Consider the following 21,794-nt stretch of genomic DNA (forward strand, 5'->3'; position numbering starts at 1 on the left):
AATGGGGTGAGGCACTGGGTTTGCAGGTGGACTGCTGAGTCAGAGGGAAGAAACACTGAATTAACATGGCAGCTGTGGCAGAGAACTGCTTATTCAATAGTTTGTAGAGTTTCTTCTGTCAAGTGGCAAGACCACACTCTCTTTGCCACAATTCTGCTCCTATTAGTTTTTCTAGTACTAGTGCTTGAAGTTATTTTTAACGTTACCTACCAATCAATAAAACTCCAACATTAATTCAATCATAGAAAGTCATATGTCCTTTCATTTTATATTGATAGAATCATAATACCAGGCACCGTATTTATTATTAACTTATCCTCTGCTTAAAAACTACAACATACAAGATTTTGAAGCCCTAATAGTTTGGGCTGTCAGTTGTATCATACAAGCTACAACAAGCTTTGTGAATTTTGCTCAAAATTTTGTGTTTGTCTGTAACGTACTGGGAAGTGATGGAAAAGAAGTTTAAGTCCAGTTCCTGGATTTAGCTCAACCTTCACTTCAGCTACAAAAATATAGATTACTGCTGTTTCAAAGGATACCGACAGCACACTGACTATGTTAAAGTCTGTTCAGAAGTGATTTGTAAATCGCTTGTGTTCCACCACAGACCCACACTGACTAATCACATTGTCCTGTTCCTCACTGTATTTTAGTTATTTATAACAATTGTCAAAACATTATAATAATAAAAAATATTTCAAAGTAAATACAAAAAATATTTTTGCATTTGATTTATTTTCATAATAAACCAATTAAAAATACAAAAGAAGGACCCATGGTTCAATGGGCTCCATCATTTAAAAATTTGTCTTTAAATACAAAGTCACTCAGTAATATGAATACATATAACATTAGACCTCTAAACATAACGATCTTATTGATCTTATTTGCATCTATCAAAAATTTGTATGGAAAAAAATTAGCTGAAGAAACTTCCCTGCAACATTGAATATACAGTATTTACAATCAAAACCAAGAGCTCTTAGCAGTATTAATCTCCAAAAACCTGCATAAATTGTATATATTTAATTTCCCTCCCCCCTTACAAAATAATCTGAAGTAGAAAGCAAGATTGTTAAGCTTCATAGTTGCAAAATGGCATGAAACATTTGCACCTGTAGTGATGCCGTTAGCTTCTGTAATTAAATATATCTGATGTTTTCATATAAAATATAGACATGGCATTGTCCATTACTGGAATATATGTTTTGAGTACTCTCAATAGGAGTGTATATTCAATTTTGCATGCACAAGAGCTTGTGCTGCAAAAAATGCAAGAGGATACCTGGTTATCAAAGTCTAAAACTGATGTCATTCACTGATATGAAACAGATACTCGATCATAAAAATTCAAACACATGGAATGAAACTGTCTTACTAAAACTAACTGCTGCTTCCAAAGGTGATACACATACAGATTAAACAGAAAAGGTTACAATAACATTACTGCAATGTAAATCGGCAACAGACTGACAACAAAATAAGAGAGAAGTTTGAAACTTTGGCCAATTACCTCAGGAGAAAGTCTTCATAGCATAGAAAGCATGTTCCTTCATGCCTGTACTTTGAAAAATGAGTAATATATAATTTTATTTATATGATAACATTTAGCAATTAACAGAAAATCAAAATCCATCCTAAAGCATGAATTCTAAGAATTAACTGCAGAAATTAAGTAGCTTTGCAACTTCATGCTTCAGAATCAAATCATATATACATAACTGAAAAGGTCCCATCACATTTATGAAAATAATCATCCACAGGGTCTTTTATTTTTATTTTTTTTTAATTATTTAATTATCAATACGAATTGGGTTCCAATGGCTCATTTTCTTGCTTCACTTGCACGTTAGATGGGAAATTGTTTGAACTGGACACTACCATCACAAATGGTTGCTGCTGGATTCTCTGCTCTGACTGCTCAGTATCTTCTACTTTGTCACTCTCCTCCTTTTCCTCTTCTTGTAAGCCAACCTGCTTCGTGTCTGGTGCTTTAATGACTGAAGTGATCACCGTGCCCGATGGCTGAGACACCACCTGTGAGCTGCTGGGCGAGAACGTCACCACAGGGGTGGTGGCACTGAAGGATGGAGATGAAGCCATGTTGACTGTTCCATTGCAAATTGTCTGCACGCTGCTGGTGAGCACCTGCTGAACTTGTGCTGGGCTCAGCACAATTGAGGAAGGAGGTGAGACTGGCTTTTGAGACTGTAGCATGATGTTTTCTTTAAGAACCGTCATGGGCTGGGAAGTAGGAATGGCTTGTAAAATGAATTTCTGTGCTGCTGGTACTGAGGCTGGATCTGTGCTGGCTATCACTGTAGTAAGAGGCACTGTCTGGAGTGTTACAGTATGCAGCTGCTGATTTCCAGGAGAAACAACCACTGGAACCTGGGTTGGAGTCTGTAAGGTCCTGGTAAGGTTAGAGAAGATTATTGGGTCAGAACACTTCCATGCTGCATCTTGAAAAAATAATTATAGATTTACTACAGAAAAAAACAGTTGGGATCAAAAACATTTAATTTGCCCAACATTTCCAAAAGAGATATCAGAATCTCTCCTAATAAAACAAGAACTGGACCTGACCCCTGAATTCAGCAAGACAATTCCCAAAGTAAAGGTACCCTGCATGAACAATACTGCCAATGCTGAACAGCCTACCTTTGAAACATTCAGTTGGTTCATCAGGAAACCTGGGAATCACATCCAAGACCTTAATCTCAAGCATTGACCAATATCAAAAGCACAACCCACTAGACATCTGCCATCAGTTTCAAAAATTACGCCAAGTAATTAATAAATTATAAGCCTAAATAATTCATAAGTCAGGCCTTAAAATTGTCCTGACATCCACATATACATTTAACTATATTCAAAAGTATCCACATGGTAGCAATAGCAAACAGTACTGTCTGGGCACAACCTTGCCACATTCACAGGACACAGCACTCCGTCTGCCAGGCTCACACACACCTTCTGGTAAAACAACTGATCAGAACCTGCTTCGAAAACATCATTTTAAGTTAGGGTGATTCCATCAGTTGCAGGCTAACAGACTTGGGTACCACGTTACTGTCAATAGATGTAGAGCTGTGGGGACATTAGAGGATTAAAGGCTGTATTGCTGCAGTACACAGTGCTGACTTAAATGTGGAAACATGCTCCAGTCACACAAATTAAAGAAAAAGAAAACAAAAACCTCAGAAAACATAAAGGGTTACCAGGGGAGGGAGAGAGGAAGGGACGGAAGGGTAACTGCCACAGTTACTACTTCCTTGTTCCATGCCACTGTGCCATGCTGTCTCTGGCAATCTTTCCTTCCTTCTGTTCGTCATGCAGAGTTCTCTCCAATCTTCCTGCTTCTCTTCAATGTTTAATCCTACCTGCCCTCCTCTCCCTTTTTAATCTTAAGCTCTCTCTTGTGTTTTCTCAAAAATAATAATAAAAAAAATAACTATCTCCACTTCCTAGCTTATTTCTACCCATGCTGAAATCACTTTAGATGGAAAGCAATTTACTGCCAACATTTGTACTTTAATGTCCAATGCACAATATTGCCTGCTCTTCTTTCTGAAGACTGGACCTGAGATATGCTCTAAGGGTTGCCTGCCATACATCAACCATGGAATGTCCTGCATTCTACAGTCCTTCTACCCATACAGGATTCATTTTTCACAGCTCTGTGAAAGCTTACATGTCAGCATTAAGCCACTGACCAGCCCAATCCAATTCAGCGTATTCAAAACTTCAATTTAAAACCATACTCTGGCTACCACAGTTGCAACAAAAAGCTTACCAAAGCAGGACTTAGGTGGTGCTGAAGCTATCGGACAATGTGGATGCAAATGCTGCTGCTGGCCATAGTCCAGCTGCACAGGGAGCTGCATTGCCCCTTTCTTAGTGCAGAGACAAGTGCAGGAATATATGTAGAGGATTTCTCATGTCCCACTCGCACAGTCCTCTGGGAAAGGCTTCTACCTGAGTTCCAAAGACTGCTCCAGCAAGAGCAGGCCTGGTAACCCTGCTGGTATCAGGCTCAGAGCACATAGGCGCTTCCCTGAGCATCCTCTAGCTGCCAGTTCCTGCTACAGGCAATGTTTTCCCCAGCTCCCATATGGCTTGGTAACACAAGAAACAAAATTTCCATCTGTAGCTTTCCCTTCCTCCAACGAAAGATGATTGCATCACCCAGCAATGCTGCTACAGCAAACCAAATCCTAATCCTTGCGAATGAGGCTCCCACATAGGTCTCATCACAGTGGCCATCCTAACCATGACACAAAATTTGATGTGACTCACACCAGAGTCAATCTGGAGCTCTTTTTTCACACAATGGAAGAAATCCTGAGGAAGAAGCTCATGGAAATGTGTCTGGTTGAAGGTGAAGCACCAGCTAGAGTGACTGCTTCTTTCTTTCAAACTTTTGGAGAACTTAGTGCTGGCACAGCAAATACCAACAACCAAGACTAAAGTGCAAGGTTCAGAATGACAGTAGCAAGTGTCATACCAAGTCTCCTAAGGGTTATCAGTGCTAACTTTTTTCTTCCCCCAGAAATTCCCCTGGGACCTTGACAGAAAATTCACTAACGTCTGTGTCAGAAGTAGCAACAGGATGAGGGCATCCACTGGGTTCTTTAAAAAAATTTAAAAAGTAAACTACCTACAGTTAAATAAACTTCTAATAAAATCAAATTGTCAGATAGGTACAGCTCAACCCAGGAAAGTCTGCACAGACCAGCAATGCAAGTGGAACAGCTATGAAGAAGAGATAAGTGACACCTGCCATTAGAAAAGCATCAAAAGTATCAGAATAGATACCAAGCCAGTTCTTTAATCCATGAGGAAACTTACCTGAGTTTGAAGGATTATGAATGACTCAATAGTGGCAATTTTGAAAGCAGGGGCTGAAGCTGCTAACCTGTGCTGGTATGCCCTCCAATAATTACCTTGAAGCTACTTCCTTGTTCTGTTGTTGTTTTGTAAAAATAAAAGCTGCTAGCTGCCAAGTGGCTTTGAAGGATAAGCTCAAAATGTGTGAACTGCATCTAATCAATGCAGGTATCTATCTGTAAAGCACCAGGAGCAACAGCTCTGAGAGACATTTGTCTCAGCACTCTCTAGTATCTGCATATTAATCTTAAGCCATTTTATTTCTCTTGAAAGGCAGTCCCGTGCCTTTTACTCCAGATGTGCTGTCTTGTCCATCAGCCAAAATACCAATATATGATACACACATGTATCGACCTGTGCATACACACACAGTGGGAACTTACTACAAGGGAAGCATGCACCAGGTATCTGTACAAGAATATTTATTTATGCTAATAGTGGCCAAGCAAAACATTTGTCTTAATTATTAAACCTGATTACTAACTAAAAATCTATCTGCCTAAACAATTTGCCTTAAATACTATTGGAAAAGATACAGTTTGGTTAATAATTTTGTCTGTTTTACAAAAAAAAAGTACACAATAATTAAGGCAATTTATTAACACTGTGCTACACTATTTTAGGTGCTTTTAAGTCTATATTTTGCTATGTTTCTGAATTTCACTGGCATTTTGCTAACAGCCTTTCTTCTCTAAGGTACAAATCTTTTGGGTGATTATTTTAAGAGTTGCTGCTGAGGTTTCAAAAAGAACAAGAACATTGAGCAACAGTGATGGAAAGGAAATGCTGCCATAAAACAATCTGATTACAACTGAGAAAAGAATGACAAAAATTCTGAAGTCATTTTAGCTTGGCAGAAAATGATAATCTATTTATTAGGCCATTTTTTACCGTTAATGGCCTAGAATTGTGCAATATCTTATTAGCTCATCAAGAGGTAAATAGTGACAGGCAAGAAAAACAGGTTTATTTATGGTAATTTATGTTAAATTTATGATATGGAGAAGATACCAAAAATACTGAAGCAAGCCAAGGTAAACCAAGTATTTCACAGCAGAGTAATAAAATGAAACAAAGCAATGTTAAGATATACAGAAAGAGAGGTATGAGAGGACAAAGGCAGAGGACTCAGTGCTCAAGGTGTCTTTTTTACTGAACCACAAAGTCTAACAGTCTTCTTTCCAGAATTTTTCAAAACTGCACAGTTACCAGAATTTAAACTCAGGAACTTTGCTACTAACAGACCTGCAGAAGGTCCACCTCTTTCAGCAGTGCCAAAGACATGGAAAAAGAGCACCTATGGATATCTTCTTATTGTGTAGAAAAAAAATTAATCTGATTAAATGACACTATTTCTGTAGCTGCCTTCTTGAATATCTCAGAAATTAAATCAGAAGTGGGCTTAAGAAAAGGTCTTCTTCAGCTGCAGGAAAATCAAAATGTTTGGCTATAACTAAAGTCTTTGCTGTGATAGAAGTTGTCCATATTGGAAATGTGTTCTGAGAAACACGCCCTGTTGTAAGCTAAATCACAGTTTCTTGTAGAAGCTCACTGAGACCACATCAGCCTATTTCTGCATCTCCCTCAGGAAGGACATTTTTCCTCAGCAACCTGAAACCTGGATTGCAGTCAAGCCTTCACTTAAGAGATTACAGAGCTGAGCTCTTTGTAACAATCCCATTTCCCTTCCTTTGGGGAAGGCTATGGCAGCAGTGAGCCAGATCCAACAATCCTACTACCAGTGTGCTGGAGAGCTTTTAAAACTGCAGGCTTGCATTTGGAGCACTGACAGAAGACTGCTGGCTAAAGACAAACAGAAGCAAAGCACATGCGCTGATGGTGGCCAATCAAAGGAAGGTCTTCAGAAGTTGTTTCTCGTTATCTGCAAGTCCTCAGCTGCTGTTGTCATCTTTTGCCCATGTTCCCCATCAAGTCCCAGGGAGCCCTTTACCAAGACTTATACCTGTGATGGTTTTTATTCAGGAGACCTATAGAAATGGCACAGGAGTGATGAGCTGCCAACTGACATCATGCAGATGGGACTCTTTCTCTTATTCAAGAAAAAGCGACTGAAATTGGATGGTCAATGCAAAATCTCAGTTGGACAGTGCCAGACTGGTTCTCAGTGTCTGTGGGATTATGTGAGCTTAAGCAAAAGCCAATAGAGATAGGGTGTGAAAGATGATTACAGAAAATAATGGTGACATTCACTGTGCAACTTATGCAAGACAATGTCTATATAAAGTATGAGATGAAGACACTTCATTTGAAATAGCAGCTGTAGTCACATTTTCATAGTTGATAAACTCCTGCTAGACAATTTTATTTTTTTTTCAGCATCAGCATTGCTGCAGTCAGACCACCAAAGCATCACAGCCTGGACACAGAAACAGATTTTGGAACAACAGCAGAAAGCATGTGTTTGCTTGGGTACACGTGACCTTCAAAGGCAATTGACTCTGCTTACTGGGGCCAATACATGGTGTTGGTGAATTCTTGGCTTCATCACTGTTACACAGAATGCTCATGCCCTGAAAAAACATGGTTCATGTTCAGCTACTTCCTCCTCCCCTTGAATCAGGATGCAATGTGTACTTGTATCACCTTCAGAAGTAATTTTCTACCTTGAAGGTTGTAAAAAGATCAAGACAAAAACTGTGGCTGATTCATCATTTCAAGGTTCTCCTGTTCAGAAGTGAACACAGAGAGCATATTCCATTGATCCTCTGTGCCCTGTATTAGCTTTCTCCCAGCTACAAAACTGAGTCAGGATTCTGGTCTTCTAATGTGCTCTGTCCAAGCTAACACAATGACAACTTGCAAGTGCAGAAAAGAAACAGTGAGCTGAATTTTGACAGAAACAGATTAAAGCCTGAAATGTGCTGCAACATTGCACAGGGCCTGTCAGAAGTCAGCTAATTGCAAGTTTCTTGGTATATGGATCTGCCAGCTAGAAGGTTCAGCCATGTCCCATATAGCCAATAACAGAGACAGGCATATAACTTAAAATTACTCCCTATATGATATTCTCTGAACTGAAAGTAACGTAAGAATCTCTTTTCACTCCATCTTAAATCACTACTACTCTAGATTAAAGGTAAATGAAAATGCATCTGTCTTTATCTGCAGTCTTCATCATTTAAGGGAGAAATTTACTTGTCCAAACATGGACAAGCCTTGTAGGATGCCCTAGGCAAGGTAAGTCGCTAGCCCAACAGGAGAGGTGCACTTTCTGCAGCAACAGAAAGGATGCCCTTTAATGCTTATAATGAGCCAATGTACACATAGATGAATGCCAGGCTAGTGCCTCCTAATTTCAAGGCAAAACGCAATTACTCCAATAATCCAGGTATTCTGGTTAACCTATGTCAGTTATTCTGCTTTAAACAGAATAATTTACAAGCACAGAACTCAAAGAAACTTTTTCTGCCTCATAAAAGCTGTCTCATCAGAAAAATTAAGCAATAAATTGCTCATCCAGAGAGGCATTTTTTATTTTATCTTCTCATTGGAAACGTGGTACCAAACTCAGCTCCCAGTTGCATGACCAGAGTCTGCAGTTACTGTGCCTGCACATACCGAGCCAGAACAGTTAGACCTGCAGAACAGCAGGGTGTTTACAATTCTGAATATTCCCACTGGGGATACCAGATGTTTTCCTCACTCAGCAAAACGCAATTTGCTTGACCAGACCCTGCTCCTGCCCTGTTTCCCAAGCCTCAGTTAGTACATCACAGCCTTTCTGTTTAAGCACTGGGGCTAAAGAAGAGACTTTTATCCTTTGTAAGTAACACTTCTTGTCTTCTTTTCATAGAGCAGCACCAAAACTTGTCCAAAAAGCACATCAAAAGCCATCCAAAAGCCAAGACCTTTCCACTTCAGAGTAAGAAACAAGCTTTGTGCAGCTATAAATGAAGTCACTGCCTGTTTTGTGAAGAGCCAACCACAGATTTACATTGACATACCCATTCCTTTGAGAAATGCCAGGAGGCCTTGGGGAACTTGGGCCTTGGGCTGCAACACTCTCCCAGTGATGCTTTGGAAGTGGTCTGTACCGGGCAGTGCTGCCTAGTGCAGGTCAGGGATGATGACACAAGCACTTCACAACAATCTTCAAATACGATTCTTTTACCAAGAAGCAGAGAAGATGCACGTTCAAACATTCTCTGAAGGCTGTGATTAAGTGTTAAGAAACCAATTGTTTGACCTCAAAGATGCTCAATAATTTCTCTATAATTTTTTTCTTCTCACAACAGAACAGAAGCAAATTGCTGCAGAAGGAAAAACATTTATTTCCATGAAGAAGAGGGGTGAACATTTACATGAGTAAAACTTTAGAAATTAAATTGCATAAGACAAATTATATGGGTTCAAGATGTTCATGCTTCAAGGCAGAACCCAACCATTAACCATCAGAAAACCTTTTGAGGATCATTACCGGATCCTTGTTGCTGTTTCGCCGAAATTATCTTGACAATTTATATGCCCCAGCCACTGAACAGCAACTGGCTGTTCCAAACAACCAAAGCTGCTATTTGTCCTCATGCTTCCCACAGTATAAAGTGACCCCAACCACAACCCCACAGAGTGTGTGCATACATCAGAAGGTTTGAAAGTTCTTAGTCTACAATGGCAGTCATACCCACTGTACATTTTCAAATCATGCAGATCATTCATTTCAGGGCTTATGGAAGCCCTGCTGCAGCAATTCAGAATGCGTATACAAACATTCATCTGCCAAAGATTTACAACTGTCTGAACAAACTTTTGTTTCAGCCTTATTATAAAACAAGACCTAAAACATATGCTCTGAAATATGTTCAGTGTGTCATTCTACCTCAACTAACGATCTGAAGCTTGCCCTTTGAAGCTGAGCAGAAATATATCTGTCATAAATTGTATTTGAGAACCTGGAATGGGTACTGTCTACTGCACAGGAGACATGGGCACCTTATTTGCAGCTTGTCCCAACCTAGTTAAAAGCACACTAAAAAAGTCTGGATTGTAGTTTGTATTTTCACTCTAACTGCTCAGACCCTTTAGTATAAACTCTCTTAATCAGCCGTACTTCTATACCATTCTGAAAAGGTTTGATGCTTCTTTTTTAACTCCTTCACTTTGTCATCTTGGCTAAGCACAGCTGGAGACTTCATGGAATAATGTTCTGGTTAAAAACAATGGATGAGAACCAACGTAAAACAGAACTCTAAGGATTTAAGGCTCCTGTTTCATTTGAACTTCACACATGTATCATCTCTACTATTTTTTCCCTTAGCTTATTACCCAAGGTCTGACTGAGAGATACTGTAATACAATAATTGGATGTCATAATGTAACTGAATAGTTTTCCAAATGTTAGGCTGGACTTCTTGCCTGTCTTAAGTCTTACAGATACTTCTGTTATTGTTGTTACCATTCCTCATACCATCTATATTACTGATACTGTTGGTCATCCATAATTTAGTGTAGGTCTACCCTGAAGCTATTTAACTCTGCAAATTGCTGAACTTTCCCACTATTCATGTTTAGTATTATTGTTGTGCTGACTTTTATGGTTTGGTATAGCCTCAATTATGTCTGTACTACTTTCCTTTTACTATATTGCCCTTGTCCATTTTTACAAGTAAATCCTACTATTAAGGGGTAGGTGCAAAAGAGTCATGATGCTTAAGTGCTGTGTAGTGTTAGCTGACTCACAAATTAAGTATGGAAGCATGACTGTCTCCCAAATGTCTGCAGATGCACAGCTCCCAAAGGACTGTTCTGTTAATTGTTTCCCAAAATTGGAAGAACTTGTTCTTGTAACAGCAGCAAAATGCTAGAGCAGGTAATATGGAGCTTATCCTTGTAACTGGGGACAATACAAAGGATGCAAAAGATGACAAAAATTCTTACAAAGAAAAATAATTTTGAAGGTATCATGCAGACCTACCATGTAAAATTCAAAAGTAAAGACACCAGCGTAAAAACAGACATGAAAACATAGCTTCTACTGTGGGACAGAACTGACCATGTCAATTTTAAAGAGAAATTGTGTGTTTTTACTTTCTAAATGATATGCATCAGGCCTAACACCATGGAAAAGATGAGCTTCCCTTCACCACAAGCAGTACGCTTATGTGTGTACCTGTCATATTATGCTGTAACTTCAAATTCCTAGGATGACCCACAAAGACATCATTTCACTTCAATCAAACTGGAAGACTAGCATTTCTTGGAAGTAAAACAAAGAATCAAGTATATCTAGCCATCATCCAGTGAATTTACTATTATTCAAATATTTATTTTCTGTACATTTTCTTACCTTATATTCTGAACTGAGGAATTTAACGACTCATCTGGAACATTACTGGTTACAGCTGCTTGTCCTTCTGTGAGGGGCTGCAATGGCTGCATTACATGAACTGTCCGAAAAAGCTGAGTGGGTTGTACTGGCTGTGGAGATTGCATTGTCCTCAAAACTTCAGAAGTCAAGCCAGGTGTCTGCTGCTGTACAACCTCTACTTGCTCCTTCAGCTTAGCAGGCTTTGAGTTTCCTGTTTTTACCACTGAGGTTGATCCTCCCTTTGTTCCTGCATTTGCAGACGCTCTAGTTCTGCTTGATTGGTTTCTGTTGGCCACAGCAGGTGAGAGCAGAGTTGAATCTGATGATTCAGTGCTAGGGCTCGCATCTTCATCATCAATATAGATGAGATCTTTTGGCATGTCTTTAAATTGATATACCAGGCGCTGACCTTCTACTTTAGCAAGGATTCCTCTTTGGTAATAGTATCTGTTTAAAGTGCATCCACATCAAGTTACACAGGTTTTTTTGCCAAAAACAAAACCAAACAACCAAACTCCCAGAAAATAAACACAGCGCCAGCAAATCAAAAAAATTTTATGTGTCTAGTTTCTTCATTATAAAAAATGGCCAATTTAATAATGTAGTTTTTTCCCCTCAAACAACTCTTTTTTTACTGATATTTCATGCTACCTTTTAACTTCAAACATAGGTAACTCTGAGGAGAGAGAGAACTCCATGACTTGGCAGATCTGCTATTAACTCACACTTTGTAAAAAGTTGCACAAAACTTTCAATTTTCCTTTTGACCCCTACAGTTCTTCCAATTATCAGAATTTGTGTTTATTCACCAGTGAGCACAGGCAGACATTTTCGCTACAACAAAGTGAAGGGAACAGGACAGGAGGGTACTGTTTCTGTTATATTTACAAACTAGTAGGATGACTTGAAATTATGCACACCAAGGTGAGGGGAAATGAAATGCATGCAGCTCAGCTGGACAATTATCAATCAGCTGCTAAGACTGAAGCTCCATGGTTGTCTACTTATTTTGCACAGATTTTGTGTATGAGAAAACTCCCAGTCTGACAGGCAGTGGCACATAATTCTATGTTTTAGAACTGTATGTACACACAAGTTCAGAGAAGTGAAGCCAGAACTGAATTCTAAAACTGTATTTTCCACTGGAGATGGAATCATATGCAACAAGTAGAAATAATTTGATGAAAACGCATGAATGTTGGTGATTTTTCACAAGAGATTCAAATTTTATATAAAAGATTTGCCCCACTTGAAATCTTCAGCCTCTTACTTAAGTCTGTGTGTGACTGTGAAGATGCAGTTTTGCAGCAGTACTGAAAAATGCCTATGCCGAAACTGAAGGCGACTTACTTGGAATTGAGGTTAGTGAGGGTTACTTTTAGTTAGCTAAGTTATTTTGCTGAAATAACATTTTCATTTCCCAAACTAACAGAATACTAGATTTTTCTGTTATTCAAATTAGATGAGATATTTAATGGAACAAAAACAGTCAGCTATTAAAAATGCACATACCTGAGAGCTCTACCCATTGTTTCATAATTCATGTCAGGTTTGTTTTTGTGTTTTCCCCACAACCTGGACACAGCTTTGGAATCGACCAGTTTGAAAATGCCCTTCTCTCTTTGAGTCCATTTGATATATTTAGGACATGTAGCTTTGTCCTGGAGCAGTGCTAGTAAGAACTCCCAGAGATAAATTGTATTTCCTAGAATAAAAGAATTTCAGAAATGAAACAAAAAAAACCCACCAAAAAAACAGCAACAACAAAATAGTTACTTGGCCATATTTTATATAATTATGCAAATAATCTTAAAATTAAGAAGTTGGTATCTTTACAAAATACATTATACTATATAATCAAGACTAGGAAATAGTGATGGAAGAGCATGGGAAGGGAAGTTATTATAATCCTGTGAGTTATCATAATCTAGGTGTCCAAATACCCCAGCCACTCTGTAACCTACTGCCACTCCATTAGGACCACCAACATTAGACAGCATTAGTCACCCATGTGCCCATTTCCCTCCTGCCTAATCCAATTACAGAAGCAGTCACTTTACCTTGAAAAGGAACATGTTCAGTTCTATCCCCTAAAAATGCTGGAAATTAAGCTGTTGCTTAAATGTTTTGCTGAATCGAGGTGAGTGTTATAATCCTTTAAAAGGCTAAACAAGATCCTTGCCTTTAACAATGAGATTTATGTGGAACAATCAGTGATATGTGCTGAGGCAGGCAAACCTTCAACAACAAAGTACAGAAAAAGGTAATTTTTTTTTTAATCCAGTCAATGTTTGTGCTTGCTGGTGGACAACATTCAAATTTCATTTTACAAATAAGCAGGGACAAACACTTCTATATGGAAATTCATCACATCTGTTCAGTGTTTACCACATATAAAGAAAGAGTATTAAAATCACAGATTGTGAATACTTAAAACTAGCACAAAATTTGCAATTTTTTTCTTCCAAAACCACATTTAAGGAGTCTAAAACCATACAGCTAATGAGACCCTTTTTCCTGCTTTTTTTAAAGGCTTTTGGTATATGATGTTCTTTTGGGAATCTGACGCTTCACATAAGCTTCTTAGTTGTTAGTCTGAGAAACCAAGAAAAAACGTGTATCACCTCCCACAAGTAGCTGTGCAAAAACAGCAAGGATAGCATGTGCTGAAGTTTCACAAAAAATGATACCCAGCAGATCAGAAGGTGACAGGATCTCTTCTCATAGCTTCAATTTAGCCCAGCAGATTTTTTTCAACTTTAAGGACCATCAATCTGACCTTTTTTTCAATGAGAAAAATTGAAAATCCTATAATATGATATTATAAAGTATATTTAGCAAATATTCATCAAAATCATCAGCACTGCCAATACAAAAACATTAGCAGCTCCTTCAGCAGGTGGAAGCTTGAAAAATGAGCATTCCTAGAGAAAAAAACACTGCCTTTGCAACAAATGTCTCCCGTCTTACATAAACCAGCCTCCTGGCCCTCAGATGCCCCAAAGGCAAAGACAGACTGCTTAGGCAAGACAGTGTCAGACAGGAGTGAGAGCATTCCCAGCAATTTACCACCTAATCCAGAGTGCTTTTGTTGTAGTCTAGACTAAAAATGCTCAGCTGCATCAAGGGAACCTGAAAATCTGTCACTGCTTATCCACTAAAAATCACTGTGGAGAGGACTGGCTGCAAAAAACAGGTTTGCTTTACTCACACACAAAATATTTAACCTTCTCTGAGTCACAGCAGAAAAAGAAATATGTGGAAAATGCAATTTTTTCTATGCATTGTATCATGTAATTGTATGGAGAGCTTGTAATTTTAGCATACAAGTTCCCCCTAAGTAACAGACAGGCCACTCTTGTGCTTTTCTAGCTGCTTCCCTGCCATGGATGGCCATATTACTATGTTTTTACATCAATTCTCTGTTCCTAAAAATGCAAAACAAATGGTTTTCGTAACAGGCAGTGGTTTCAGGCAACATGCTCCATTTTATTCCCTTCAGAATTAGCAATTTTGTAACAATGGACAAATGTGAATTATGGAGTATCCTTGCTATCATCGACAGAAACTGTTAGACTCTTCCTCCTTTAAATTTTGTGGCTAGCTGCTTCCACATTTTCTATGATTTCATTTGAGCACCACTTGGATATTCCTCTGATACTCCTCTCATTTTTACGTAAAAATCGGGATTTAATTAAAAAAAAAAAAAGAAGAGACAACAATGCATATTTAAAATTGAAGGCATTAACATGTAAAATTATTTATTGATTGCCAACAGGTTTTTCTTCCTGTTATTGCAGAAAATGCCTCTTCCAAAGGAAAAAACACCCCAACATACTCATTTGTCAGAGTAGAGATTTTTCTGACTTCAAGAGCGTGATATTGTTTTGCTACCAATGTCCAGGACTGGCTAGGCTGCTGTCCTGGCAAGCACTGCATGCACGCGAGCACATCTGTCCCCAGGTGTACCAGCAGGCACTTGTGACACAGGGGAGGTCACTCAGCTCCCACTGAGTGCAGCACAGCTCACTGGGGCTGGGAATCAGCCTTCCCTTTAAACACCAGCCTGGGCACGGGGGCAGTGTTGGACCCCATAGCAAAGCAACCCAGCTGCTGACAAAACTCACAGGCCCTACTGAACAGTTCAGGCTGAGCAAATGATTTATTGTATCAGTTATGTGGCATTTATTTTTATTTCTACCTTTTAAATACAGAAGGAATGTAAGTATCAAACCCCCAAGTTTTCTGCCCAAGTGTTCAAGCTGTGCTATTACTTTTTTTCAAAATTCAGGACTTGGTAGTTCCTGCTGCCAGTTGGCAGCCTTGCTTAGCCTCATGCAGAATTAGACACATACAGATGGAACACATTTTCAAAGATCATCTGTCAAAATAACCACAGCCTAAGAAGCATTAATAAAATGCAAAGCACTCCCCAAGACTTCATTCAAAACACAGCAAACTCTGCAGGGATGTTGAAGAGTTTCCAAGAACCCTTGCAACTAAAGTGACAAATACGTTATTCTCCCAAGGAACCGAGTATTTCAACAAGAAAACTCATGTGCTCATCTTTTCCTTGCCTTGAGATGTTAACCACTGCTGAACATAAAACCTATGTTTACATCAGAAATAAACTGGTGCATTTTTTCTTTTTACAGATGACTCAGAAACAATGCTCTCCTAAAAATTCTGGACACAACTATTTTGACTTACCCTTTCCATCTTTGTTTTTCTTTTTCACAGATATGTTTGGAGTTGTAGTAGGGGACTCAGAACGAGATGGTTTTGGTTTCTTCCCTGAAATAAATCACCAGTAAGTCAACTGCAGCTTAAGGAAAAAAAAAAAAAAAAAAAAAAGAAGAAAAAGAAGAAAGTAAGGAAGAAGAGGGAAGGAGAAGAGGAAGAAGGAAAGGGAAAGGGGAAGGGAAAGGAAAGAGATTTGTTTCTCCAATTTAAAAAAATATTAATTTCTAGTAAGTTGGGAACTTAGTTCTGTGCTGAATCTCTTTTTCTATAGCAGGATGGGCCTCCTATGCTCCTACCGTACTTCTGAAAAAAGACTACACAATGCACTTTCCTTAAGTCCATGTAAATTGGAAATTTCTTTGTCTATTCAGATACTTCTAAGAGCACTTGAAATGACAAGATGAGAAAAATAAGCTATTAACTATGTCTAAGGGCTTAGACAGGAAAAGGTAAATAAAATACAGAGCACTATCATGTTCACTCATTGCCAGAATGGAAGTTAAGGACAAAACAAGCTCGTCTCCTTGTTTAATCTATTGCAAGTGTACACTGACAGCAAACAAACATTTTTTTCAGTCCTGTTGTCTTTTACACCTTTTCTAGAGTGACTGCAGATAAAGGGAAATCACTTGCTTATGAAGATCAGAAGAACCAGTAACAGGCTCTGAAAAACTACCAGTTTTTAAAGTCATAAGCATGGTGGCTCTCTGGTGAGGAAGACTGAAAAGAGGAAGTTACTTAGAACTGATCACAAAAATGAAGAGCACTTGTTTGAAAATGTTGAAAAATTAACTGCCAACACAAAAGGGAACAAAAAAGCTAAGTCATGCTGAAATATTTTTCAATATAAAACCTTGCACTTATTCTTTTATTAGTTCTCATTCCCTGCAATGGCAGCTTTTACAGCTGATGTAATTAATCAGAAACCTTCAGAACTTCCTTATGAAGTAAGAATTTATCTTACCAGGCTTTGCAGTGACCCATTACTACATTGACATTACCTATATTATTACCTATAATCTTTTAAGAGGTAGAATAGACTAAACATACGCAAGACTCAGAGGAACATCTTTCTAGTTCAGATAGAATACTGCCATAGTTAAAAATCTAAAGGAAATTTTCTTTTCTCTCTATTTATTGCATTTCCAAAGAGTTGATGTTCTAAAAAGGCAAGACCAAAAGGTCTGTGCAAGCTCATACACTGTAACTTTCCAGTTTTGGTTTTGTTTTGAGGGGCTGTTTTAGTAAGGAAACAGCTCTGCTGCAGACTGAGAGAGGGTTTTTCACTAGGTCTGAAAATTAAAAAAAAACCAGCTCAGTGACAGTCTGCACTATTTCTTTCATCTTAAACTTCCAGTATCTACTGAGAAATCGTAAGAAACTTTGGCTTAAGCACTCACTTTTTGACATTAGCAGTCTTGTTAAGTCCATCTTTGTACCTTTTCTTTTTTTTGACAGTGCATGGGGGAGGAGAGGCATGGGACAGATAGTTGAGAGAGCTATATTAAGTAAACTAAACCTGGAGTCCTCCAATTTTCTTGCTTTCATCATTCACAGGATTCATGACTCAGAATGGGACACAAATGACACCCACTGTTTTGGCCAGTAATGTTGTCCTTGATTTGAAAGAAGGTAGGAAAACTTCTGACATTGTTTTATTCATATATCATGATATGAAAGAATAAAGAACTACTGGAGTACATTTTTAGCAGCTTTTCTCCACTGCAAGTTGCAGAAATGTCTGTTTTACCTAAAATGTCCTAGATGAAGTCAATCGCATGGATGAGCTTCTAACCCACAAGAAGTCCCTCAGAGTAAATTTGGCTAAGTGCTTTCCCCCATTAGAGCTGTGGGAGGACTCTGTTGTCTCATTTCCCCTCTTGAACAGGTGTAAATGTAGCCATTAAGGAGTAGAGAGTATTATTTTGATATCAGTAATTTAGACATTATGTCTAAATGAGTTCAGTTCTTCAAAGGAAATGAAGTGGATAAGAGCTGAACTAGGTCACACCTGAACTACTCCTAGTACTGATCCCATATAATTTATGCACTTCTGATTAGAGATAACCTAGGCTACTACATATGAATACGACTGCAAGAGCAATTCTAGGCTCTCTCTCTTTAGCCTAGACTACTTCAGGACTCTGTAAGAAGCCCATCCAAAATTAGAAATCCAGTGAAGGATTTGAAACTTGTTTACAGAAATGTGTTGCTGTTACTGCTGCATATCTGGGCTAGAGATACTTTATTTGGATAGTTTTAGATTACACTGTGAGCTATAATCTCCAGGCACTGACTGATACCATCAAAAACCCAGCTAACAGAGACTCATCAGATATGTTTCCTTTGTTTAAAATAAGATATTTTTTAAAAGCACATTAAGCACTAGCATGCTTCCTCCTTTGCTTCAATACAGCATGAATTTGTTATTTTTCAGACTAGATCACTAAATTCCTTTTTAGGAGAGAATTTTACAAAGAGGAAAGATAAAAATGTACAAGAGCTAAGCCTTATGTGGGCTTACCATAATTTTGGATAGTTCATTTGATTTACAATTGGTATTTTCACTTTCCTATTTCCATGGCTGTAAAACACTTCAGGTTAGAAATTCCTACTACAAATTAAGCTGATATTAGGCAGTGAAATGTTCATTCTGATTAAATATTTTATGCTACACCAGAAAAAGTAAAATCCATTTTCTTGCATTATGTCAGTGAGTTTCGTTAAAAATAAAATTTATGTATAAACAAAATAAATTACATATACCTAAAATATGATGTACATAACTTATGTGACTACCTGCTGCCAGATACCCTCCACAGCAAACACAAAGAAGGTATTAATATAGCAAATTTCCAGGTTTCTTTGGCTGACATCCCTTTGTTTTTCCTGTCTTTCTGATCCATTGCTGAACAGCTCAGTGCTCAGACATTCATCATCAGTACAAACATCATGCTGAACACGGGCTTGGAGTTGAGCAGATGGGTGGATACAGCTCTCCTGCTGCAGCAGTAAGGCCAAAAGGAAAGGAAGTGAAACCACCACATTGCTTCTGGTGAACATTCTCTTGGAGGAGCTCTACTTGGCAGTGCCATTCTGGCGCAGTTAGCTGGCAATGCTCTGCACTGTGAACCCCTCTAAGTTTAGCTAATGGCTTATACATGCTAGAAGTCTATGAAATCTATAGAAATCTTATAAAATCATGAGTGATATGGACAGGGAAAAATGATCATCATCCTTTGCCACACCTCATAACTGACCAAAGGAAAGGAAACAGTGTACTTAAAAAAAAAAAAAAGCCCTACAAACAAACAAACAAACCCCCAAATGAATCCCACCCACACACTGCACATTATCCAAAAGTGCACTACAAACTTAATAACATTTTGCAGCAATTCTTGTACAACAATGGCTTACAAATCCCCAGACATTTTGAAGTAATACTTCTACATCACTCAGACCATACCATCTATTTTACAAAGCCTCAAGTTCACTGAAAACTAGTATGTAATGACACACTGAGCTGATGTATCTTTTCTAGCATTTTTTTTTTCTAAAACAAACACACATTTTCTGTGAAGCAACTGGTTTTCTAACCTATACCTAGGGAGGAGGAAGGAGTGGGAGTAAGCAGAAGCACAACACAAAAGCATCAAACCAAAGAGGTTAAACGTCTGGCAGACAGCAGCTCCCTGTTTTGACCCACACAGTAGTCAACATTTAAAAAGAAGAAGGGAAGAAAAGAACAAACAAAACCCTCCCAATTTAAAATCCTCTTACAGCTGGTTATCTCACAGTAGTGTGCACAGCCACAGTACTTCCCCAGAAGCACTTTCAAGGCAGCTGCTGGTAAAGCTCTCCTCCACAGTAGTTTCAGTTCAGCTTTCTTACGGGAATCAGAGACTTGCTGACCCACACCCATTCATCCCTATGAGACCTTGTGACACACATGGGGCTCAGGAGGCTTCCCCAAGATCTTCACAGGCCAATATGGTCTCCCTCACACAAAACAATTCCCAACATTTGGAATTAGCATCAAAAGTAGCAGCAAAAACGCACTCCTATTCCACAGGAGTATGTCTGGATAGCAGAAGCCTTATTCTGGAAGGCTATTACACAGGGGAACCTGTTAAAGTCCTCATATTCTAGGATGAGCCCTAGGATTAGTTCCAGAAACATAAGCTCCTTTGTTTATTTTTCTTTTTATATTAATTTGTTGCATGGGCATTTAACATCTATATGTACAGCATGACTCTCTTTTCCTGCAGACACCAGCTTCAGAGCCTCTAATGGGGTCCACGCTGAAGCAGGGTGGGAAAACAGGAGCAGAATATCTGGCTAACACCACTTCATGACTCTTTGGCACAGCACTGATTGCAGTGGAACATCCCTACGCAATGTAAATGTAATCTACTACAAATGGGACTTACTGTAGCAAGCAGCTACTAATAATAATTAAAAAATTAGTAATATTTAAGAAAAGGTAAAAATCTCTCCCTATTCTCATCCCATATTCTGAACTGATCAAGTATCTTCAGTTGAAGCTAAGTAAAAGCTAATGAAAGTACTTCTGTATTCCCAGCAGCAAAAGCTCCATGGCTTGTATTGCAATTCTGCTCTGAAGAAGAAACTATAAATAGGAACAAGCACAGATTCCCATAGGATAAGCCATCGGACTTCTATGACATTAGTCTAAGCACCCATACATGTGCTCACACTAGGAAGGAAGAAAACGCTTTCCCTGCATTTCTGGCTGAGCTCACTCGGTTATTTTGGCTTGACACCCAGAATGGTTCCAGACACCCACAAGGAAGCGACTATGCCACCCACTACTCTCCTGCTCCACACTGCTGTTCTCCGGTAGCATCTTACCTTTTTTCTTCTTTGGCTGTTCAAATTCTGGAGTCTCTGGTGACTCAGTATAAGGGTCTGGGGTTTGGTGAACTTCCACCACTTCAGGGATCCCATCCAGTGTGACTGACACATGTGTGATAGGAGGCACCATTTCTTCCTCTTCCGTTGCACCAAACATAGTTGCTGAAGGGAAAGGGACAAAAGGAGTATTTTCACACAGCCAAAAAATTTTAAAAAGCTGGCTTTAGAGCAAAAATTCAAACATAGAATAAAATCAAACAATGACACTTCAGTCTTTCAAGTGAGAGAAGACTGGTTTATAATTCAATATATGTACCGACAACATTTTATGCAAGCAGAAGCACCACTAAAACAGAACAATTGAAAGACAGAACCCACCCCACAAAAAGCACAATTATCTGCTGATCACACATTTGTATTTAAGGCAATCTGTAAATGTAAATGTATATTCTTTTATCCGGACAGCATAAACATCAACCAAATAAAACACTGCAATCTAAACCATCCAACTTCATTCACACTTTCTCTATGTAATCTTTGACTCTTTCCTTTCCTGTTCAACTCTGGCATAGCAATGAAATCCTTCATTGTATGCAACACTGGATTTCTGATACTCAAACTACGTACATAAAGGCTATCTGGAAATTAGGAAAAAAATCTTACCAATTCCATGCAACCATGCTGCAGTGAATCCCTCCTCCTTTCACAAATAAACCTGGCAAATACAGATTGGATTTTCATAAAAAAACTTACTCATTCTTTTTTCATCCAACATAGGATCAGGGGAGTCCATATTAAGAAGTGCTTCAGCAGCTTCAATTGTTTCCATTGTTTCATCTCCATTATGACAAGATGCTTCAACTAAAAGCAAGGTAGAAAAAAATTCTTAAGAAGCTACAAACTAGACTTAAAGCTTAACATGATATTTATGCCTATTTCAATCCCAGGAAAAAAAAAA

General features: G+C 38.5%; 1 protein-coding gene across 7 annotated transcripts in view; it reads right to left on the bottom strand.

The window, feature by feature from the left end:
* Positions 1-721: 721 nt before the first annotated feature.
* The window catches only part of ELF1 (E74 like ETS transcription factor 1), an 84,883-nt gene continuing 63,810 nt past the window's right edge, over positions 722-21,794 (bottom strand). For all 7 annotated transcript variants that reach the window (XM_058834510.1, XM_058834528.1, XM_058834500.1 and 4 more), the window contains 6 exons: positions 21,590-21,697; positions 20,834-20,998; positions 15,929-16,012; positions 12,731-12,923; positions 11,198-11,665; positions 722-2,416 (listed from right to left, as the gene is read on the bottom strand). In XM_058834510.1, the coding sequence (XP_058690493.1) occupies positions 1,804-2,416; positions 11,198-11,665; positions 12,731-12,923; positions 15,929-16,012; positions 20,834-20,998; positions 21,590-21,697 (1,631 nt within the window). In that variant the 3' untranslated portion in view covers positions 722-1,803. The remainder of the gene's footprint in view (positions 2,417-11,197; positions 11,666-12,730; positions 12,924-15,928; positions 16,013-20,833; positions 20,999-21,589; positions 21,698-21,794) is intronic.

The sequence above is a fragment of the Poecile atricapillus genome, chromosome 1 (assembly GCF_030490865.1).
Source record: "Poecile atricapillus isolate bPoeAtr1 chromosome 1, bPoeAtr1.hap1, whole genome shotgun sequence".
Lineage (NCBI taxonomy): Eukaryota > Metazoa > Chordata > Aves > Passeriformes > Paridae > Poecile > Poecile atricapillus.